Here is a 25,566-nt window from a genome sequence, read left to right as displayed (position 1 = left end):
CAAGAGTCAATATGAGGGACTAAAAGAAGCACTAGAATTGGGCATCAAAGGAGCGAAGGTGATTAGCAAAGAAATTAATATGCTCCAGTTTGCAGATGACATTGCAGTAGTTGCGAGAGGACCTGCAGGAAACTCTGAATGGTGTTGACAGAGTACTTTGGGAAAATAATATGGGTGGCATCAAGAAGAAAACTTAGTTCCTTGTTTGTGGAAGAGAGAAGTGGACGGGGAAACTAGAGCAAGTGAAATAGTTCATCTTCCTGAGCAGCAGTATAACTTGGGACGGAAGAATTTTGATCAACATTGAGAGAAGAATAGGTTGGAAGACATTTGACGAAGAAGAGGCAACTCTTGTGCTCAAAGAACTTTGTAATCATGGAAGCTGTTCGTCAAAACGTTTGCATGGAGCACGGCACTGTGGGGATCAGAGACATGAAGAACATTTGGAGAGTGGACCAGTGAAGAAGAAGTAGAGAGGCCCTTGAAGCATGGAGATGAAGAGGAGAATGCAGGAGATTGAAGGGATGGGCAATGTGAGGAATGAGGAAGTGAAGGTATATGGCGAAGCAGGAGAAGTTAGGGCCACATGGGGAACTCTCTACTAAGGGCTAAGAACAAGTAGATCTGGTACACCTTGAGGCACAATTGATTGCTAGAAACCAGGCGGGAGGGAGCATCGCGTGAGGGAGACCCAAAGAGAAGTGTACAGGATGGATTAAGAAAGACGTAAAAGAGAGGAGCTATCAGAGGGTGAGGGAATTGCAACACTGAACTGGGAAGAATGGAGGGCTGCAGTGAACCAACCTTGGGATTTAAATACTGATGATAATGAAGAATTCTAAGTGTAGTGGTTAGCGGAATTTATAGATAATTGTTTACCTGCGGGTCATACAAAAGATAAACTGGAAGATATTAAATCATGCAATACAATTTCAAAGAAAGTGATTTTCAATCAAAGACATAGAGCTTCTTAGCCGATGCATCAAAAAGCAAATTTATTGAAGGGCGACTCCATCTTGATCGGGGGGACCTACTCCTCTTTTGCGAGATATGTTGATTCACAAATGATTCAATCACAATTACTCCATTTGCCATTCCCCATTTGCAATTGCCTCAGTTTCCTTTCATGCACACGCACCAGCAATTGCTTCCCACACTTGTTAGAAATTTTTCAAAAACTAAAACCTTGAAAGATTGAATAATCAACCATTTATAAATTTAATAATGAGCATTCATGAATTAAGGCTCAGAACTCATGGCTTTAAGACAGCTTCGGACAATCAAGGCATATTTAATATAAACATCAGATATTTGTGTTCTAAAATACAAATTAATAGGATAACCGCATTCTTTTCACTTAGCTCCCAATTATTCTGTATTTTGGACAGATGTCAATTGGAGCCTGTTTCAGGTGATTTCATGGAACTCAGGAATGCAGACAGTAGATGCAATTGAGTTATTTTTTGTCCCTATGTTTTGATTGGTGTACTTTATTTGTATGTGAGTGCTGTGCAAGATGCATAGCAACATTTACAAGGGAGGAACATGTGTGTCGTGCTGTCAGGCCAGCGAGGAAAATTTGCACTTTTGAGTTCATCATATGCCATCTGCAATGCCACACCCTTCCCACGTGACAAGAATGGCTGTCTGGGAAACACTTCTGGAGGGGGGGGATATCTATCCCATCCAAGCACTAAAGATGCTCTGTTCATCTCAAAAGAGGAAAGAAAGTAAGTTTCAGAAGTTAGGAATTTTTCGTCAGAACAGTGACATGAATAGACTCTCGTGTTAATCATGCTTCCAAATATTCAACTCCCAGAGATAGATATTCCACCTCCACACGGTATACTTCTTATAATAATGTTGGGTAATCCAAATAATTCATATAAACAATTTTTGGATGTTTGGCATTTTCAAATAATATTTTGCAGTAATTTTATCTGATTTGCTAAAGTTTGAAAACTTGAATTTGAAAGATTTTTACTTCGTAATTTTTCAAAATAGTTTTTTTTTTTAATTTGTGAAAATATTTCACTGAGTAACATGCTTTCACTTTCTGAAACTTATAGGCCTAAATAGATAATTCTCAACTCTTTAAAATGGTATAAACAACAGGGATATGAATTAAATGCTACGGTATCCTATTTAAAAATTCTGAGACATAGCAAACTTGCCTCGCATGGAGGTATCGACGGGGGATTTTAGGCTCAAAATGCCTAGTGTCCACAACCGATTGGACACAAAATGACATTCATAACTTAACATAACAATGTGAGCAGCAAAACTGACATCAATTCATTTGGAATCACTCATCAAAAGAAAATAATGTCAAGATAGGTCATTCCACCTTTCTTTTGCCACATGTTGATGATTCTATACTATGCATAACACTAAAAGGTCCCAAAAACCCTCGTGGTCATTAATTTGTGAATGTAAGATAAAACCAATAGCGCTTTCATTTTTCATGTGAATCTGCTTCATCAATTAAAAAATCAATTTACACATCAAATGAGGACAATCTTGTATAATTATGTTATTTTACACATATCAAGAGTTTTAAAATTATCGTACTTCCTCGCCCATAAAATGCACTTTTTCGACTCCTAAATGAGCTCTAAAACCAGCCCAAATCTAATGGGCAGAGGGTATACATGTATTACTTCATCCTATCAGTTGCAAGCCAATTCACCAAGAAAAATACTACCTATTGAGTATTTTTTCCCTCATCAGGCACATAAAATGGTTGACAATATCACAAATTCCATTAATAACAGTTTTCTGAACCAGCAGTAAGCAATAAAGCTTCAATACTTCCTTCACAGTACTTCCTAAAACATTCCCAAATAAATCATTAGCATATAAAATGTAGCGTATTCAGATGCATCTCAAACGTGGTGGTGACGTGACACTTGTCCGAATTGGGCAAATGGGGATGTCGCCCCTCTGCTAAAACAAGATATATTTCATGGTAAACTAAAAGCCTACAGGTGCTCAACCTAAAGCAGCACAATAGTGTCGTTCCATGCGTAATGCATTCCCTTCTATTTATCATACATATCTACTTTAAGACACGGGAAATAAGTGCTGCAAAATTCAAATTATAATGTCACATGGGATCTGAAGAGAGAAGATGGGAATTGCATTTAAACTTGAAATCGTGAATCACGCTTCAGATCACAGAATGATTAAGTAGGTTGATGCTCCTATTCATGGCATCAACCAGTTGGGAAGAATGAGATAGCCATCGACTCTGAGTGCTTGTGAATGGGAGAATGTTAACAGTGAGACTGCCATGAAGTCTTTTAAAACGTCCAGCAATGCGCTGGATGGAAGTGAAGATGACATTGTACGAGAAAAGTGACAAATACAGTCAAAATAACTACTTTTCTGATTTTAGCAGCACGAATGACAAATTTCTGGATCCTACAGTTAATAAGTGTTTATACAGAGGCTTTTTTTAATGCAAAAATTCCATTTTCTTCTCATAAAGGGTTAACATTAAAATACCTTGGTCCCTTTCCATCTGACCCAATTTTTTATAAATTCTGACCCGAGAAATCAGAGAGCCTCTTATGCACCAGGAATTATGTTCATTTAAAATGAAGTCCCTCTTATTTTCCATTTCCTATTCAAATGTCTAAAACGTTTACTTCAAGCTTCATAGGAAGATGAACTGTCCACCAACGTGTCAATCGCTAAGTCATCGCACACGCTGTGGGCAACACGTGATCGTTCGATGCAACTATTACTCCAATGAACTGGAATTTTAAAGAATCAAGCTATTACTTGGAGTACCCTGCTTGGACATAACAATGAGCTCATGAGGTTACAATTATTTTAAAATAAAAATCGTCGAGTGTTAAAAAGTGAAAATTTGTGTGTCTCATTAGGTCATGCAGGTTAATTGTTCAGAAGGCCTAACATTACCCAAAGGCTGGCAACTTGGTGACTCAATATTCACACACCTCTTCCATGCATACTAAGATCATCAAAGACAAGATATGCCTCACTTCATAATACAATTGAAAATAGATTCAGCCTCTCTCTTTATTGTCAATTGTTGCTGGGGTCACCTCTCAAGATATATCCCCCGGCAGTTGGCAACATTTGACATTCCAGGCCACACCTTTCCCAGCCGCCTCCCGTCGCCACGGTCAGATGCGTGCGTGGCCGCTGCCAATTCATGCACTCACCTGTGTTCATTTCCTGCTCAGCCGCTTCGTCCTTGAAGGGGCAGTCGTGCAAGTGGAGGTACACCTCGATTGCGCACTTGGCTGCGCGGAAGTAGAACGGGTGGGCACGCAGTATGTCCTCGAGGCGCAGGAGTCCAACATATGACCGCAATGTCATCTTCCTCATGCAGTACGTGTGAAAGTCAAACTGATCCTCTATCACCTCGGAAAAGTGCTGTCGAGAGAGAAGAAAGCATGATCAACTATGAGATTCACGGCCACACACAAGAAAAGCTCAAACAAAAGCCTCTTGATTACCCCACTCATGAATTCAAGATTCAGTTTCATAACATAAATCATCAGCAAAGAACGAAGGCCACGAAATTGTGACACACCACATCTTCCGAAATAGAAGGCGACCGGCCAATTTTACCCTACATTTTTGAAAAATGCAAATTTTGGTGATTTTAGGCCAAAGCAATCCAAGCATGCATGGGCAGACTGCAATATAATTTGCACGCATTTGTGAGTGGGGTACACATGAAATTCCATTGATAATATGCGGCGCAAACATCTAAGGTTCTTTTTAACATGGATTCAACTTTCCAAACCTTTTAATTTTTGATCACCCAAGCCTGTGGTGGTCCACGAATGCAGTCAGCTTACACTTTACCATTAACAGCACAATGGACTGCACTGAGCAGGACCAACTTTATTCAGTCGAGGAAGCCACTGTTTTCAGTGAGGACCATTCTTCTTTGGGAGAAAGTAGCTCATAGCTTGGTTGCATGATGGATACATTAAGGTTTCCAATTGCCACCCTGATTAAAAACTCCCACAGAACTCTTTCAGGAGTAGAACAATGAATGCCATTGCTGATTAGTGTCGCCTCTTTCCAATTCACTGCAATTCCACTTCTACATAATATCTTAACGTATCATAGGGATGAGTTCTCTACAAATCACATTTAATTCAAAAAGTTGCATTGCAGGAGCTCACTCAAAAGCAGTCCCTTGCGATAACATTCCAATCTCATGTCAATTCAATAACTAATCATATTTCAGTCAGCGTTCTTCTGTTCCCAATTCAAAGTGCTACCGTTTGCCTCCACACGCTCAATGCACTGAACAGGTCTTTAAATTTATCTGTGTGGAATTCAAACAGTTAGGCATCAAAATTGACCATCAAATTATTAATAAGCATGAGTATAGTTATTATACTGTAAGCTACTTTAATACACTTGGGTACCTATTTTTTTCAATTATAGATTTCAATTCAAAAATCTTACAATATAGTATCCTAATAAAATTAACATGAACTTATTTTAATGAAATGAACAATAACAAAGACAGTTATTCTTTATGATGCATTGCATATTTCTCAAAAACTACGGAATTTTTCAAAGATTTGACTGAGAATTGGGCTTAGCACTAGGTAAGCTGTATCCTTGCAACCAACCCCTATCAAACCAACATGTTATTTTGGGACAAAAGGTGAAAACACTAGAGATGAATACAATGGGAAAACTGACCAAAATACTTATGCCATGACCTTATCAAGGACACGAATACTGAATATGAATCTGGGAAAGTAGTGAGAGCCTGGCTGGCTAGGGCGTGATTCATGCCTGGCAGTGGAAAAATATGCAAATTCAGATCAAAATTCAGCACAAATGAAGAGTAAGGACAGATTCAAAAGGAAAAACAGAGAGAATAGAAAATAACTAGAATGCAGAATAATTAACCCGGGCGAAAATAAAGGATTAACAAGAGGCGGTAGAATTTTTAGGGAGAGAAGATATGAACATGGGATAAGAATGGGTTATCAAAAACCACAAACTAAAATCCAGGAACAGGTAACAGAAAATGGAAACCATGGATTTCTGATGAGATGATTGGGAACACAAATGAGAGAAGGAAATAGACACACCATTTAAAAACAGAAACAGGCCAAAAGGAGTACAGGGAGATATGCCAGAAACTGAGGCAGGGAACTGATAGAGCGAAAAAGGCAAGAAGGAAGATGCAGTGAGAGGATATGGAGAGTTTACAAAGGAAGGGTGAAATGAGTACAATTCATAAAAAGGTGAATGAACTATCAGGAATTAAAAAGGAAAAACCCAGGCACACTATTAAAAATATCACAGGAAAATTACTTATTAAACCATGAAAGATTCAAGAGAGATGGAAAGAGTACATTGAGGATCCATAAGGTCAAAATACTAAACCAGTAGTTAAGACATTACCAGCACTGTACACAAAGATGGGGATACTTTATTTCCAAGCATATTCGATTGCAAGATAGAAAGGGCATTTAAAGCTATTGCAATCAAATAAGACTGTAAAGGGTAGAAAAGATCTCCAAGGCCCTACTAAAGGGTTTAGGAAAACGAAGAATTTTTTTAGGCCCAATTAATTGCATTTATGAGAGAGGAATTTGGCGGGATGATTTTATTAGATCAGTGTGCATCCAAAACAAGAAAAGGCAGCCATATGTGAGGGCAATAGAACACATGCAACTGAAGTGGATCATAAACATATTGATGGAGAGTAGGGCAAATGATTACTTAGTGGATGATCACTTTGAGTTTAGGAATGGGAGATGCACACACGATGCCATTGCAGTTATGAGATTACTTACTGAGAGTAACATTGAATACAATCAGGACGTGTTTTCCTGTTTTGCAGACTTGATAAGGTGTTACATTGAGTGAATAGGGAAAACTAATCAATATATTGCAAAAAATAGGAGTAGATTAGAAGGCTTATTCGCAACCCGTACATTTTTCAGACTGCTCAGATACGTGTGGGGGACGGAGAGTCCGGATGGGCAGTGTTTGGAAGAGGAGTAAGGCAGGGTTGTCACCAGAGAAAAGGTCGGCGGGGAGTTCATAAAATCAGTGAAGTTTGCTGATGGCCAAGCTCTGGTTTGTCAGTCAGCCAAGGAGGAGGGAGTTGATGGCAGGGACGTTGAGCAAGGATGTTGAGAAAAGACTTGTTAAAACTTTGGCAAGGTTATGTTTGGCACGGAAACGTGGTTACCGAAGCAGGAGGATGGACGTAGACTGGAGGCTTTTGAGATATTGTGGGTGTGGAGAAGGATGGAGAAGGTGAAGTGGACGGAAAGGAAACCGTACAAAGAGGTGCAAGGCACAGTTAATCAGTAGAGAATGTTCAGAGAAATTCATAGAGGGCAGGAAAGGTGGACGCGTAACATTTCACTTTGGGACGGGACATCAAATATTGATTGAGGGGATGATAATAAGCAAACCAAGGTGGAGGGAGGAGAAGGATTCCGATGTTTGATGGAGCAAAGGAAGATGGAGTGCATGCAGAATTGATGAGCACTTGATTGCAGTGCGTCAAGTTTTCTCTTATTAAGCAAGACTAAGAAATGTAAGCATGTCCAGTCTGCATCAAAGTACCTGCGACAAAATAGCAGAATACTATTTATATATTTATGTATACAGCAAAACCTCATATTTCACATTTTCGGAAATTGTATCATATGCGTAAAAATGTAATGTATCATAAAAATAAACAATTTTTTTCTTTTTTCATTTTTACAAATGGAGTTTGCATTCCCGGTGGATTCATTCCATGATAGAGGAAAATAAAGGGGAATAAAATAGATATTCATGAATAAATAAATAATTTTTGAAAAAAACACAAAAATTGCAATACTTTTTGAGCAGACCTCGTATCACAGAATAAACTAGGCTCGCTGCAAGAGATTCCACTGCATTCGAACCCTTGGAAGTGGAAAAGTGTTTACCTACGGCAACATCCTCATGTGTTAATTCATTACTGGGCAAGAAATGGGTAACAACATGCCTAACACCAAGAAACAGTCCAAGCAGTGGATTGCCAGCAGGGAGTCAGCACCAAAGAGGGTGGTAACTATTCTTCCAGTCGAAAAATTAATGGCGACTGCTTTTTGGGATTCATATGGATTAACTTTCATTGATTATTTGGAGAAGGGTCAAACTACTATGGTTGCATACTATGCAATGGTATTCAACCGTTTGAAAAGCAAACTTAAAAAAAAAATGTCCGAGACTTTCCTCTATGAAGTCCATCACAACAATGTACCAGCTGCCCGTGCAATTATGATCGAAAAATCAAGAGAGATATTATTAGTTAAACCCCTCTATTACACCTTGTAAGAGACAGAGGAAAAAGTATAAAAATGGGAAAAGTAGAAAGAAGTCAAACATTATTTCCATAAAATTGTAAGCAAAACCTCATACTGCACACACACAATCCTGACTAATGTCCCATGACGCTGCCTGATTGCTATGAAATATAGAACATTAACAACACTACATCCTAAACTATTTTTAAAAAACATCCATTGCCTTAAATTTAAACAATTAGTATGAAGTCTTTTGTTTTTCTCAAGGATTATGCAATGCAATATGAAGAATAACTATTTCTATTATTTTTCCTTAGAATTAAAAAAAGGATACTTCAATTTGAAGCCTAACGTTTTAACCTAATTTCCAGGATTCATTAAAATAAAAAACTATTACGGATTCGTAATACTCCACAGGCATGAGTTCTTGCCTTCGACTTGCTCCCAAAAAATAATCTTCGAGACTAGCAGTCTCACAGGCTGGCTGAATTGTTCTGTGCCATTGGAACGGTTTGTTTCTTCTGGGGTTTTTCTGGCAAGAGGACATAAGATTTATTGCTGTCAGCCTTGAGCGAAAGGTCACTCATCACATCAAAGTCATCATGATGTATGTCCACAGAGCTCTTCCTCCCCTCTTCAACAGAGAACCCCAGTGAATAATGCACTACAACTTGTTGTCTTGAATATGCTTGAGAGCATTTCAATTGTCTCCTCGAGGGAACTGGACATCATATGATGACGTCGAGTGACGTGATGAGGGAGCCTCGTGGCTCCCTCATTTCGAGGGCACCTCAACTCCACAACCCAGGCTCCGATGGCATAGTGGCCTCAACTTCTCTTGCATCCATCCAACTCATTGATGGAGAGAGGAAGGTGGCGGGAGAAAATAATGTTTGCACCCAGAGTGAAAATTGTACGAGCAGCACAAGAGTGGCTTCGAGCTCTATTCTCCTGTACACGAGGAAGTAGCCCAGCATTAGGTCATCAACCAACAGCATTATGCAACAAAAGCATAAAGCAAAAACATAAAGCAAAATAGGATATTTATTGTAAGTTACACCTGTTGCCATTATATCCATTAGGTTTCAATTTGACCGCCGACCAAGCAATACAAAGTTATGATTTGGGGACGAGTCATCTGGCAAGAACAGCTTAGCAGCAACATGATGCCTTCACAATGCATGCATAAAAAATATGCTAACACTTAATGGCGAGCAATGTTTCAGGATAACCTTTGACATATATGATACAATCTTGAGTCATTAGACTAAAGCATTACTTTTAACTTCATGGTAGACGTATTTCAATTCATCCACAGGTGGTCCTCCTTTTACTCTACTCTTAGCTCTAAATTACGTGATACTTCCAATTAGCCATCATCAAATTAATAGGGTTGTACCGCAATTGAGCATCATCTATGAAACTGTACACACTGCACCATACAAATACTAATTAAACTATAATGATAAATTGAATAAATGAAATAACAGGCTATGGCACATCATTTTTCTAACACCATTTCTATAATTCCCAATTAGTTTAATGTTTTTGAAATGCATGAAGCCAGTTAGTTCCGTTGATAAATCCCTGGTTGTCAAAACCCCAGGATCCCTCAAACCCTCAGGATTCACACCTGCTATTGGATTCCATTTTCCATTCCTCCCAACTTTCAAATTGGATGCAATCACACGTTTGGATTTTTAGGTGGGGTAATTATATACATGTGTTACCTTACTCAATTTCATGCTCTGAACTCACTTCTACAAAAATCCACATTATTGCGGTACTACCCATACATTGATACAACGTATATCTTGCCATTCCCATTCACGAATGACGCACACACACACACACACACACACACTGGTTTGCTCACCCTGTCCACTTCGTGGCACTTCTTCAAGGCCTCCCCCCACTTCTCCTGCCGCTGGTACGCAAGGGCGCACTCGGTCTGGAACCACATGCACTGCATCTCGTTGAGGTTTTCCATGGCAGAGACGCCCTCCTGTGGGGGATAAGACACAAACAATTAGCACACACCTTGGAGATTGGTCACTTGGTGGGGCCCAGAGAGGTGGGTGGGTGGGTGTGCTTCAAGCCTATCTCTAGGCACCTTGTGCGCTGCCTTGCACCAAGCATCCAGCATTGCTGACAAAACTTTCCCGAAACACAATGCATTGGGCCCATTAACATTGACCTAATTGAGTAAGTCCTTGGAATGAATAGGTATCCAAAGAATGCCAATCATCCACCAGAAGCAGATGACTTGGATAGCTTGCACAAGGGCCAGACGCTTTATTTGCGAGTCTAAGGTGGAATGACATTAAAATCCAAGAACAGTTGTACAACTGCCAAACAATCAAAGAATTTGACTCAATCCAAGAATGTTTCCCGGCAAACTTAGGCTATATTTTAAAAGATAACTGACACATGCGTTTCACTTTTTAACAGCATCTGTTATGATGCAAAACAATCGAAGGGCAAAGGTTACACTGGAGATTATAGAAGAGTGAGTGATGATCACAGAGAAGAGGGGTTCTCCCAGCAGCTCACTCATTTCCTCACCCGCGTGAACTTGGAGCACGTCTCCTCAGCCTCCTTGACCAAATTGGCACGCAGCATGTACTTGGCGCACTTGGAGTTGATGTACCTGTCAGCTGTGTCCAGGCCTTGCGCTTCATCCATCCACTTGTAGGCCGAGATTACGTCCCCTGCATGCTGAAGAAGAATATGCAAAATTACCACCACACCCTCCTTCGCAACGCTGAAATCATCACCAACACAACGCATGCCAACAGAATGAACGCATGCATTGAAACAGGTGGAAGGAGGAGCTGGCTCCTTCCACTCTATGATAAATAGGTTAATCAAAATCCCCATGCCTATAACACGTTTTGACTGCAAACTAAATACAACAAAACGCTTTACCATCAACAATGGCTACAAGGAGGATTTGATCAACTCCTTCCTCTGGAAAAAAGGAGAAAGCTTGCCACCAATACAACCAACACCCTGCAAACGGAACAGACCACGGAAACCCGAAAATGGTGCAAAATCCCCTTTATCAACAACACATTGTACCAGTTAGCCAATGCACTCCCAAAGGACCAATTTAGAGTCTCTTTTTACACCCCCATCAACATATTGAAACTCCACTGCAAAAACCAAGATGCCATCAACAATACAAGGAATAGTGGTGAGTATGCCATACAGTGCGAGTGTAATGCCACCATATACGTGGGCCAAACGGGGAGGAATTTCTCCCCCCGAATCAGAGAACACGAGAAGTGCAAAATCCTGGGCAACACCACCACATCAATGACCACCAAACACTTCCCCGAGACTAGCCACACCAGTGATTTCAAGTTAAAAGTGCTTCATGTGTCAAATAAATGCAGAATATTAGATGCGTTGGAACAATTGGAAATTGTCCAACGAGTAAAGAAGAAAACCCCGCCTCCTCAATGACATGCAGTTCACTTCCTCCTCCTCCCCCCTCCTGTCCATCAACTTTCGTTGGTTAACATTGACCATGTGTGACACACAACCTCCCCCACATTTGAGTGCTTTCTCCCCCCAGTTTGTGACTTAAGTGTGGGATATTCAATCCCCTCTCCTCACCCACCACAACCAGCACCTCATTTGTTATTCATTTTGTCCATTTTTACCATCCTTTCCTGTAACCACAATTCAAAAGGCTCCAACCTACACCTATCCACCTGCTTCAATGAACATGTTTCCGTGCCAACCATAACTATGCTCCATACTAAGCTCTAACGGGCCTTTTCTTAACATTCTTACTCAACCTCCCTGTCATCCTTGAGTATAACATGGGCATGCATTGCACTTCCTCCGATAAACACCTTTACCATCACAGACCAATCACATCTCTCCAACAAGTAATTACAACTTTCCATTTGATAAATCCTTTTTGTTTCAGTGCACAAATAAGTGTACATTTAGTACACGTTTAGTTATACATCCCACAATAATTTGGCAATATTTCTCTCTGAGGACAATTTTACTAAATGAATGAACATTCTGCTAAAGAAAATTTGCTCAAGATGTCTGCCATTATCATCATCATTTTTACAAGTCTGCATTTTTGAAAATGTTATAATAAAAACACAATTGAGGAAGGTTTTTTGCAGTTTTTTAAGGGGAGGCGACCGACAGCTAAGATCACTTGTACCATTTGGGATGGATGGGGAAGGAGAAAGGTCACAAGAGAAACCCCGAATTGGCATTAGCCTACTCTTAACAAAGAGCACCAAGGGGTCCGTAGTTTAACATCCAATCCAACGGACATCAAAGAGCCCTCCACAAAGCAACACCTCAAGTAGGGATTGGGATACCACTAAAAATATTTGTCATCTCCAGGATTTGAACCCAGGCCCTCTCAATGGGAAACCTATACATTGGCCACTGCACCATCCTGATCCCATTTTGAGGAAGGCAAAGGGAAACCACCTCAATTATTAATCCTAAGATTCCTATGATGCACAGTATAGAGAAAATGAGTCCTGGCAACTATGGGAGAAGGCCCAATCGGCCGTGTGTCATGCCCAGAAGTGGGAGAGGCTAAGGCGGCAGCATCAGCAAAGAAAACAAAAGAAGAAGAAGACCATATTAATTAGAATAGGAACTTGGAATGTTAAGACAATGTTGAGGACAGGAAAATTAGAGAATATAAAGCGAGAGACGGAAAGATGAAATATAGATATTTTCAGTTTATGCGAGGAGATATGGAAGGATATTGGAATTACTGGAGTGATGTTTATAGAGTAAAATATGCAGAGAAGAAGAGACCCAGCGAGGGGTTCCAATAATATTGAATAAAGAGGTAGGAAGAATCTTCATTAACATAGAGCAAGCAACTGATAGAATATCTGTAGAGATAAAAGCAAAACCAACAAAATTGGTCATTGTTCAGATATATAAACCACCAAACAATCATAAGGAGGAAGAAGTTGATAGGATATAAGATCAGTTAAGAGGACATAATTGCGTGTGTTCTTGCAGGAAAACATTTGATAAGGATTGGGGACCTTGTGGAATGGGAATACGATGGTAGGCAAAGGAAGAGCTAGATGATTATGGTTTGGGTAAAAGGAATGACCGCGGGGAGAAAGCAACTGAGGTCTGTAGGAGACAGGGATTAGGCATCACCAACACTTGGTTTAGACACCACAAAAGGCATAGGTATATATGGGAAATGCTAGATGATTCAGAAAGATACCAGTTAGATTATATTATTGTTAGGCACAGATTCATAAGCATGAGATCAATTCCCACAGCTTCCCAGGAGCGGATGCGGACTCTGACCACAATTTAGTTGTTATAAGTGTAGCGTCCATTTCAAAATGATAAGGCAGGGGCGGTGGGTTATGAAATGGAATGTAGAAGCATTAAATGGATTGACAAGGAAGGAGAATTAGCAAGCGGTAGAGAAAATCATTGAGAATGGTAAAGAGCTGAGTACTATCAAAGAAAAATGGGACTGTACCAAGGAAAGATATCGAAAGCCACGAATTCAACTTAGGAACCATTAATGGGAAAGGACTAGGAAATCATGGATCACAGATTAGATGATTCCAAAGATAGATGAGAGAAGAAAATGGAGGAATGTTAAGCCATAGCTAGGTAGAAGGAAGTATAAGGAGTTAAATAATAAATTGAGACAGGCAACAAATAAAGCAAAAGAAGCACGGTGGAAGATGCAGTTCGAAGATATGGGAAGTTTGCAGAAGAAGAAATTGAGTGGCTTCAGGCGTGATGTGGTGGAAGTCGACATAATGAATAACTGATTGAAGCACTTTTCCACTTGATAAAATTATCCATTGCAGAAGAAGGGTGAAATTGTTGCACTATATAGCAAGGTTAAATCACTGTTGGGAAATAAAAGGAAACATAGATAGATAGATAGATTGAGGTCTTTATTTGGGTAAAATTGACGCCTATGATCTCTCATCCATTTAATCCTGAAAGATGAGTTATCAGTTCAAGATAAGGAGGGACGGGGTAAACAGGAACTGAAGGTAAAAGGTAAAGAACCAGCAAGGTTAGACATAGGGAAGGAACATGATGTCAAGGAAGATAACTTAGGTCCAGGCATACTCAAAGATGAACTAGAAGGGGCATTAAGGGAAATTAAATCAAATGAGGCCATGGGGATAGAAAACATTCTTGCAGAACTTGCTTGGAAAATGTGGAAGGAAGACACTTCATGGATTTATTCATAGCATTAATAAGGAAGGAATTTGGCAAAAACACTTTGCTAGATCACCGTTAGTAAAACTCAAATAAGGTAAATGCTACACCATGGGAGGACTACGGAACAACAAGTTAGATTTCTCACGCAGCTTAAGTGGTTCTCATGATCATCAACATGGGGTTGAAGAGCCTGATTTATTACATGTATTCTATTTGTTTTTACCATTAGCAAAGAGTTTGGATATAGTAGGGGTGTGTAAATATATTCGATCCTGTTCCTAGGAGATATCTCCTGTAATATCTCAAATCGCCTTCCCACTACACTCAAAGCGGCCTTTTACTACATATGCCAGAAGTGCCAACGATGACATATCTTCGCCTATGAGTAGGCATGTTAAAACAACATTTTCCTCCAATTTGTCAATATTGCAAATTATACAAGATTGCTCTCTTATTAACTACGAGACACTATAACTTTGATTGTTAATTGAAATAATCAACAGTTTTTGAAATTGAAATAATCTTTGGGCCTAATAAATGGCATCAACTTCGAGAGAAGAATTTGTGCTTGGTGTTGATGATAACAGGTTAACTGAATACATAAATTCGCTTAGTATAATGACAAAGACTCTGAGGAAAGTGAAAACAGCACCCATTTTTGTTGAGAAACTGGTGAAGAGAAGGAGTTACCCGACTCAGTTGATAGTGTAATAATCCTTCCTAAGAAGAGACCAGCAATTATTGACTACAGCAATGATAGCAAAATTTTCACATGAATTGTCCTCTTCTTTAGGAATAGTTTCACCAAATATAACTCTGATCATTTTGATAATCCCCCTTAATTTTATGCAATCAGAATTGTAAAAACTAATTGAATATTAATGGAAAATGGATGCAATTTACTTGGATGTGATATGATTATTTCATTGAAAAAATGATATTTATCTAGGTTTTATTTTTTTAAATGTTTATTTGTATTTCTCAATTTTTTGGTCAAATTTGAAAAAATAAAATTATCCAATCTTGTAAATTTGAAATTAAACCATAAAAATGACAATGCATTGAAAAAATGGTGTATCTTTTGCAATCATTTGTAAGGTGGTATTTACTTTCAAATGCAGAGAAAGTCATGTAAATATAGTAATAAATAAACGAAAACTGGTGTTTTGAATAAAGCCCATCAATATTAGCAAAATACCCATGGCACTTCTCGGAGTACCCACAAAAAATTCAGTAGCACTCAAAGGGTTAAGTCCAAAATAGCAGGTTAAATGTAATGTGAAGGTCATGGGAAACTTTTACATCGTACCATGCATACAAGGTATTGCCCTAATAAGGCAGTGATGCTGCATGCCATTAAGTTATTTAACAATCATTTTGAGTTGCACTTTACCAAATTTTTAAGCTTCAGCAAAAATAAATGTCTCCAGACAGCTTTCTAATAAAAAAAGGAGTCAAGTGCATATCATAAATAATTAACAACTTATTCAGATTTTTCTTTGCTTTGACAAATCCAGTTTGCAATCTCAGTTCCTTGATTCCACGACAGAAGGTGAACAGGATCCAAACAATGAATGCATAATTTTCTTGGAATAAACCTTGTACATAATTAATTTTTGGACATGGAATAGATTATTGTATTTTACATTAATTTATAAGCGAAAAGTTGTTCCACTACATGAGTGTTTCACTTTACGAGAAAGATCGCAGAACGGATCATGCTCGTATTGTGAGGTTCCACTGCACTATTTGAAAATTAAGCAAGTATAATTTGAAAAATTGGGATTAAAACCTGTCATTTTTACTGTCGGTAAATCCTTCATCTATTTCAACAAATGTTGGTCAAATTTATTGGAAGAATATCCATGCAAATATTGCAACAGGTTTGGCCAGTCAAACTTCAAAAATGAAAGCATTATAATAATTTATGACCTTTCCTCGCAAAATTCTCTTCCCTCTTACCTTATAGATCTTCCCTTTCAAGAGGAATAGTTCAATCAGCGTGGGTGTGTGATCTATGGCATCATTCACGTATGACAGCGCCTTGTCCGTTTGCCCCAGGTGGTCATAGTGCTGTGCACAGTAGTAATAGACCCAGAGGAGAGCAGAGGCTGGCTCCCTTGGCTCCTTGGCCACATCTGAAAGAAGATGCAGTGATGGAGAGAGAGGCAATCCTCTGCACATGCTAACAACCACATCACCACTCAAATCAAGCCTTACCTTCCTCAGAAAACCTATTGAACTTTTTCAAAGCATCCACATACTGCAACAGTAACTTTTCAACTATTTCTACTTTTTCAGGGATTTTGTACAGGGATCTCAAATCAACAAACAAAGGGGGAACGCCTTTATGAAGGCCTCTCCGAAGATATTTATCCACCATTAGTTTAAACTGCTCCCCTGGAAATAACAGAATCAATCATTACTTTTAAAGCATGAAAAAAAACCTCATAAACCTTGAAAGTATCAGTTATGGAATGTTTCCATTATTATTACTCTGTAGTGTACTGTTTAAGGCAGATTTCTATGGGTACAGACAGAACACTGATACATTGTTTAGCCTTGCTCAACAGGACAAAACCTGCCAACCCGAAATACATTAAAATGGTTCTTCAATACTGCAGACTTGTACTTCCTTCATCCTATTGTTCCGTCCAATGTGCCCGTCATTTTTCTCCCCATATCTTGCTCGCCTAATGTCTTCCCCTCCATCACTATCCTCAACGTCCACTTCCAATAAAAATGCCTCACACCCGCCTTTCCCACCTCCTTTGGATTTCTTAAAACAATCCTCTCGCCCCACCTAACACTTACAGCCTTGTTTGTTTTCCCTCTCTGTTCAATGTTTCCATATTAAAATGGAAAGAAGACAGTTTGCTTCAATGGAAGTTTATTTTACAGCATGACCCATTAACACATATTTGAAATATTATTTTAAATAAACTAAGTTCCATAGAAAACTTTCTCCTTTCACTAGCAACAGCCTGAAACAACTAACACAGTGGACATGCAAAAAACACATTCACATTCCTGTAATTTGCATCTCACTCATATTGGCTTAGTCAAATGACATTAAAAATAAAGGGAACATGTTTAACCATTTCAGCTGGCTACAATTATTATCATTTAGTTACTGTAAATGAGTATTTTACATCCCTTTGAAGATCATGGCTGCATTAATCAAATATCTGAGTTATTAGAACAATATATTACTTGATATTGATATGCTATTGGAAGCTATCACATTAATTATTTATAAAGGGCAACCTGAGATTTTTAATAAAGTCAGTTTAATGCGTGCTGATAGCCTGTGAAACATCACGTGGACGCTACGCTCAATGTTCCGAAGTATATCCCAATTCTCCATGCATGGGGTGTGATTGGAGACAGGATACTACACAACCAATCTTTCACTACTACACACGCAATTATTACATCAAAAATGCGCTCAGAATACAGAAATTATGTCCAGAATTGGGGAATGCACAATTGCAACCGCTGCCAAGCAAGTCCTCATTTACCCTATCCAGATGCTCAGAGGGTTGCTTGAAGAGGATGGTAGGAGAGTTCAGTAATCAATCAATCAATCAATCAATCAATCATAGCTCACCAGTGGCATAGTTCAGTGGAAGCCTGCGAGGTGCCTGGGCCCTTGGAAACATTTCCTGATAACCCTCAAATAACTTAAGACGTTCCTCTACAGTCTGAAGTTGAAGAGCTTCCTGGAGCTTCTGATAATACATAGTATTTTCTGGGTTCCTCTTCAGAAGCTCTTTGTAAACGACAATTGCTTCACGGTACTGTTCTAGTTCCAAGTAAAGCTTACCTGAAATGCAAATCAAATGAAAAGCCATCACTTTAAATTAGATAGATAGCATTAGATATAAAGAAGCAAATGAGTATAAAGAAGAAAACAGGTATTAATAAAGTTTCCATAAAGAGTTAAAACAATGCAATTCACATCTAAAATAAGTGGAGAATCGATTATCATCTGGACATGCACTATTGTTTCCGCACCAACATGAGTTATACCAGAGTATTTATTTTTTACCCTTTCTTTACTCTGCTTTCTCAATTTGGAAATGAAAAAATAAAAACTTTTGACTGCGCAGAAAATTTATTTCAACATGACCCGGGTTTCGACATAACAGTTTCAGGCTTAACCTTGCGGAATTCCTTCATGATGAGGACAGAAAAAGGAACTTTGCACTTCCACATTGGTTTCGATGATGCACAGCATCAAAACCATGATCGTGTGAAGTATTAAGTCTTTATGCAGAAACAATGTTTCTTTTTCTACCCTCATCCAGGTTTCAACATCTCTAGGTGAAGATGACATTGAACGTCGAAACCCTGGTCCTATCAAAACAAATTTTCTGCAGAATCACAAAGTTACTATTTTCTCATTTCCAAAATGAATTGATTCCATAAAGTTACACCTGCAACCATCAACTCTGCAAACTTACTCATACCTCTGATTCCGATCAACTTGGCCCTTGGGCCTTCAGTCACCATCTTCAGCATCACCTTTTAAGATGCATCTGGTGACTTACTAATGAAGGAGGGTTATGGTGCCTGACCAACGGCACTACATATCAGCATAGGGTCCGCTCACATTTATGCCTTTGCAATACATATTCTCAGCAAAGCTTTCAAAATATAATAAAATAATTTGGAAACTATACATATCTTCCCTTGGTGAATTTCAATCTATTCCAGTTCTATTCATTGAGGATATATTTTACTTGGAAATGGCAATGATGCATTTATCTGCACCCTTGTTCATAATTGGATTGCGTAGTGATAATAATAATTTATTTAAAACATACCAGGTAACCCCATTAACATGTTGTTATAAAAATTAAATAAAATATAAAGGTAACACAAAACAAATACCACAAAAATTAAATCTGACAGGGTCATGGTTCACCAAGTGGAGGTTTTGCACACCCATCAAATGAGAGAGAGATAGAGCACACACTTTCCCACAGAATGTTTTGATACATGGCGTTTCACCATGACATGCCATCATCGGGCAGTAATTGGTAATAAGATACATGTGGTGCATACATTGAATGATGGGTGGGAGGGAGTTGGAGCTCAAATGGAGTTGGTTATTTCATGAGATTCAGGGACCAATAGGAATTAAAATGTTAGTAATTCTAAGGGAGGGAAGATGAAAAGAAATCAGGGGGGTTGGTAAGGCGTGGGGCAGGAGGTTGTGGTCAATGAGGGGTTGTGGGAGGGCAGTGAAGAGGGGATGGGGGGCAGGTGATGGCGGGGAAGGGCTGGAGCAAGTGGGAATTTCTTCAATTCAAACGCGCACGCATTTGTTTCAGCTTGTTCCCAACGGCGAAGGTAAGAAACCTCTGAGCACAATCCCTCGAGTGTGGGAGACTCTTGAGTTCAATTCAGAGAGCTGACAATGGTCGACTAGTGTATCCGTCCCACCGCACATCACCCCGTGGAATTTTGTTCATTTACTAGAGTTCTTAAAGAAAATGAAATGACCTGGAACTACATTTAAATATTCCACATCACATTACACTCACCCCAAGTTTCATACACAGCCAATTTGTCACAAATCAGTTCGTTATAGCGATTCATATGTAGCAAGGCTTCCGGCATGGCTCCAGAATCCTGAATCACCATATTTTCATACAGCAGTAGCTCACTGTGCTCATAATCATATGTTGTTTTCTGAAAAGGAAAAGCCAACGGTTAGAATAGCAATAAATACATACAAATAAATAAGAGATCATTTGATTTTTCACATTTCTGGTAAATATGACTTCCTCAATAAACAGTACAGAGAATTCTAATTATAGCCCCCACAACAAACAGCCACCCGCATGAAGATATACCATCCAATTTAGTAAGGTGGTCACAAATTTGCAGATATAAACATAAAAGGATCCTGGTGCCAGTGCACTGCATGGTGGTGAGGAACAGGCATACTGGTGCGCTGGCTAGCCTGAGACTGCATCCCTTCAGAGAGAGATAGTTGCTCCTTTGAAATATTAGTGCATCTGGATTACTACTTGGTCCTAGTTTTCCTTGTGGCAAACTGGCAAAAATATGCCAACATTGACTGGCAAAGAGCTGAAAACATTAGCAGAGAATTCTGAGTGTGGCACTTGTATTTCAAAAGCTGCTAACCTTGAACGCCCTATTTTCTATATAATCATAAGTCCGAAAGTGTAAGGTGACCCCAAGGGGATGAATGTTGCTGGGGGATGAATTCGCAGCAGTGAGGAGTGCTACATGGGAGTGGCTCATTAAGAGATTGGTGTGGTGTTAGCTGGACAATTGGAACTTGGAGCACAGGCGTGTGTGAAAAAAGAGGAGTCAGTCTCCACTGGTCAAACCATTGCAAGATGCATGACTATTCTGCATGCATTTAAAACCAAGAGCAAGGGGTGTGATGATACTGAAATTGGCTGCTTTGGTCAAGCAACGACAACACTGTACATGGGAGTCAGGGTTCAGGTTTATTCCTGAATGAGAGGGTTGAGGTGCACCCAAAGAAACAAGTTTAAGTCTGCTGGATTGCTCAAGAGTTCACATAAATTCATGCCGGCCCCGGTGGCGGCGGGGTAACGTCCTCGTCTGCCATTCCAAGGGTCGTGGGTTCGATTCCCGCCTGGGTGAGTTTCCCTCCATCTAGGGCTTGGGCATTTGTGAATGTGACCATTGATATCGTTGTGAATAGTTCGATGTAAAATGTGCTGTTTTCAGACTTATACTGAATAAATAAATAAAGTTGGGTATTCCCTGAGTTGTGACTGTAGCATGACGTGCACCGGAGGGTGGAAAAACTGAAAGCATGAAGAAATTGAGAGGGAAATGAATGGAGGGTATTTCTAAATGAGCGTGTCCCGCGGTGAAATAATAATTGCAGGAAATATGAACGTATTGGATGATGATGTGCAGCATCGAAACCATGGTCGTAGCACATTATAAGGGTGAGGAAGCGTTAAGTTTCTCCCATTTATTACACTCATCATGAAGGAATTCCACAAAGTTAAGCCTGAAACTGTTAACTTTATGAACGTATCCAGTTGGTGTTCAAAGAGAAGCCTCTGAGAAAGTGAGAGGGCCATGTGGTGATCCGTGAGTAAATGATAATGGTGAAACGACCTGCAGTGCACCCATGGAAAAAGAATCGCCTCAAATACTCAGCACATGCTTGATTCTTTCTGTTATATCCCTTGTTTCTATGAGCCCAAGGGGTGACCCTAGGGCGATGAATGGCTTTGCAATGCACAATGAGAAGGTGCAAGTGTGCCAGTGGAGGGCACGTGAGCGGCGATAGGTGCCGAGGGCAGGACAGATCACTACTCAGAAGCATCAGGAGTGGATGAGGGGAGAAAGTGGCAAGGAAGAATGGAAGACAACTCAGGGTAATAATAGATGAAAAAATGCAAGACTGAACATTGAAAGTCAAAATGAATGCATGCTTAAGGATAACCATGCCTTGAATCAGGTCGGAATTAGAAATATATGCGCATGGGAAACATGAATGGTGCTTGCTTGTGAGAGTGTGTTTGCAAGGAATGATTGTTGAATGAGCTTAAATTGAATCTGGAAAAGGAGTGGCACGAAGAATTGATAGTGAGAGGCTGTGAGTGCAAGACAGTCAATGTTTGCAAAGAGAATGAAGGCAATTCGTAGTCAAAGAAAGTAAAGAAAGAATAATACTGGAATGCCTGACAAAATGTTGAATAAAATAAGAATCCAATTTGATACCAGCTAATTAGGTAAAAAAAATGGGAGGGAAAAGGAAAGAATGCAGTGAGAAATATGAATCGTATTGTTTGGGATGAATGCAGAATTAAAGAGAGTATTCTGAGGGTATGTATCAAGGCCAGTGGTGCCACAAATGAAAGTGAACCCAATACATTACGGGCAAAACAGGATGCAAGGTGGATACATGTGAATGAGCTGGTAACAAGTCGGGAGAATTTAAAAAAATGGAATGGTGGCAGATGAAGATGGTACATTTAGTTCAGGTGTGAGGCCCAATACTTTTTACCAGTCTGTGCGATTTAACTTGTGTTCACAAACTTCAGTTGTACCAAAGAATAGGTAGAACATACAAATTTTAGCTTCATGAAAAAGGAAAAGTGGATTTTTGTAAAAGTAAGAATAAAAAACCAATCAATCTTAGCAGTAAACCAAGGAATGTATTCAGTAAAATGCTAATTTAAGGAGAATTCCAGGGCACATTGGGGAAGAAACTAAGTGCCATAAAGTCTTGCAGTAGACTTTATGGCGCTAATGAAGAAAATAGAGTAAAAGTGCACAAGAAAATGTACGACATTTGTTGATTTGGAGATGGCATGGGACACGGTCGAGATAAGAACATTTTGGGAAGTTCTGCAGGGATATGGAGCAAATGAGCAGCTATGAGTAATGCAAAAATATGTGCGAAAGGAGTACAGAAAAATGAAAGTAGTCATGATTAACAAGGAGAACAGGGAAGGTTGATTGCAAATGTAAACGGTGAATTATTATTATTATTACTAAACAATTATTAAAAAATGGGGATTATGGTGCAAATAATGGCAGAAATTTGGCAATACGAAGACATGCTCCGAATTTAAAAGGCAAGCAAATGCTGATGGAAAGGTTGATGGAAGGATGTGGGGCATTCAAGGCTGCAAAAATGTAAGTTTATGACAGACTGTGTTCTACCCCCAACTTTTTGCATGGGAGCAATACTTGGGTATGCCAGAACATAAGGATAAAAGTCGATGTCCAAAAAAAAGATGAGAGTAGAATCACAAAACAGATAAATGAGAGAAGAAGAGTAATGTTGCAAGAGGAAGGGGTAAGCTGAGATAGGGTGATGCATTTGAGGAGACTATCCGAAGAAGCAAGGCATATTAGAAGTGAAAGTCGTACCTTGGCAAGGAATTCGTAAAATGATAATTCTCCAGGAATAACTTAAACTAAGGATTTTTTTTCTGCACAGACTACCGAAGAAGATGAGCGTGAAGAGTTTTTTTTCACAAATGCACCAACTACCATTAAGACATGAATCAAGAAACAAGATTAGCATCAATACTTGGGATGACACCTTTTTCCATATCAATGTCTCGAATTTAAGCCTACTTCATAAGTAGAAGATGAATCTGTAGTAAGTCATCGGGCGTTTGGTCTTATTCCGACCCGTCTTCGGTAGTTCCCAATAACTGGCAAGATACTCTCACTGGGAGAGATGATTGGGTACCACAACACTATTATGATCACATTCTGGAGATGTTTATTGGAAGCACTTCACCAAAACTGAACGTTCACTGCATGTACCCCCACCATGTCGCTGGAGTCACATCATGACCGTCCCACATACATTCATAGAGAATACGAGTTCCTTGCGCTCACCAAAGAATGTAAACAAAGATCATTCACAACTTACCACTTGATTCTTTCTAAATTCTTCCACGATCTTTAACGCCATCTCGTAATCTTGAAGTAAATGGTAAGCCATTGCAAAACCAATCCATGACGCTCTTTGAGTAGGTCGAAGCATGAAGAGTTGATATCTTGTATCCTAAAAGAATAGCATCACTAGTATGAGGATTTCCGAAGTGATTCCTTCACCATTTTCAAATTAAACAAAGTTCAATTTATCTTTGGAGAATCAGTTTAAACTACCCTTACCCGGTAGCCTTCCAAATCCCTCATTTGGATTTGTAACAACGATAAATCCCTGAGAATTTGAATATTATCCTTTTCCCATTTTAAAGCATTTCTGTAACACTTAATTGCTTCGTCGTACTTCTTATCTGAACGCTGTAGTAATCCATAAACATGCCAGCATACATGAGACCTGAGATCATTCCTTAATCCTCGCCTGACGTAGTCGTATGCCTCTTCCTTCCTCCCTAAGCAATTCAGGGTTAATCCCTTCATGGCTAGGGTCTCTGTAAGAACAAGGATAATAATTCATCAAGATACCGCAGAAATCCCATTAGGAGTGATACCTACAATTCCAAAATTACAACCTACCTCCATGCTCAGCATATTTGGGATTCCCCAAAATTTGTTTGGCGAATTTCAACCCATTTTTGTATTGCTTATGCTCGTAACATTTCTGAAATTATAAGTTAATTGAATGAATATTTGGAATCATTATAGGCAGCATGACAAGCCAAACCGAAATATGCATTCCTCATAAAAGTGTCCACTCATTTGGATTTGACTTTCCCTTTGCCACAACATCCTAAAAAATAAGGCATCTTATACACCGACTAAGCAATAGATTAATAAAAATACATGATTTTAGGAGTTATAGACACAAGTAATTATATCTTTCCAAATCAACAGTAAGGACTCACTCCTAGTTTTGTCATGTACTCGTTCATTGAATTATGAATCTATGCGACATTACTTCTTCCCCTTTATCTGCAGTCTTAACGTATGTTATCTCATATATTAATCTACTCATTGTAATAGGGCATTTTCCATCAGCAAATAAACCCTTGTATCACATAGACAACTTTACACCGTCCGGTGACAAACTCATCGATGGTTTCAAAATGAGACAACTTGAACAGTCATACCCTCTTAACCGTCTACGAAAAGCAACGACCAAACAATTTTTAATCTTTCCCTCTTTATTGTTCCATTTTGTATGTTTTATTGACATACATACAGCCTGCATTGGGCTTACGCCAGTTGGAGAGTTAGTAGAAACAATTTCCTGAGCACAAAAGCCAATTCGTATACACACAAAATTAGGCCTTGTGTGAAAAATAGCCTTTTAATTGACTCAATTAGCAAAAAAACACTTAACCAGCATACGAAATAATTGTGATATTCATGCCAATTCAACTAAATTTATGGCCGTAATCAAAGACACAAGCACTAAAAGCGACCATATTTCACCTACCAGGATACGTTTGAAGAGTGCATTTTCTTTAGGTGGTAAGGGATTACTGGAGGGCATTCTTGAATTTACACTACTTATGGGACAACGCGATAATCCGGCGAATAATATATTTTCTTCAAGAAAACCTCGTGGTTATAATCTAAGATGGCG

At 39.2% G+C, this 25,566-nt stretch overlaps 1 protein-coding gene across 1 annotated transcript in view; it reads right to left on the bottom strand.

Annotated features, from left to right (window-relative positions):
- Positions 1-25,566, bottom strand: part of Naa15-16 (N-alpha-acetyltransferase 15/16) — a 183,980-nt gene extending 158,414 nt beyond the window's left edge. Inside the window, exons 1-11 of the mRNA XM_071591443.1 lie at positions 25,417-25,566; positions 24,534-24,618; positions 24,186-24,448; positions 23,941-24,075; positions 20,072-20,219; positions 18,130-18,345; positions 16,740-16,919; positions 16,482-16,657; positions 10,872-11,024; positions 10,183-10,311; positions 4,194-4,407 (exon numbers count right to left, since the gene is read on the bottom strand). Of these exons, the coding sequence (XP_071447544.1) occupies positions 4,194-4,407; positions 10,183-10,311; positions 10,872-11,024; positions 16,482-16,657; positions 16,740-16,919; positions 18,130-18,345; positions 20,072-20,219; positions 23,941-24,075; positions 24,186-24,448; positions 24,534-24,618; positions 25,417-25,473 (1,756 nt within the window). The 5' untranslated portion in view covers positions 25,474-25,566. The remainder of the gene's footprint in view (positions 1-4,193; positions 4,408-10,182; positions 10,312-10,871; positions 11,025-16,481; positions 16,658-16,739; positions 16,920-18,129; positions 18,346-20,071; positions 20,220-23,940; positions 24,076-24,185; positions 24,449-24,533; positions 24,619-25,416) is intronic.

This window comes from Hetaerina americana, unplaced genomic scaffold (genome assembly GCF_022747635.1).
Source record: "Hetaerina americana unplaced genomic scaffold, ioHetAmer1.1.p SCAF_47, whole genome shotgun sequence".
In the NCBI taxonomy this organism is placed as follows: Eukaryota; Metazoa; Arthropoda; class Insecta; order Odonata; family Calopterygidae; genus Hetaerina; species Hetaerina americana.
The sequence above is the reverse complement of the archived record's forward strand: the minus strand, read 5'-3'. Positions and strand labels throughout refer to the sequence as shown.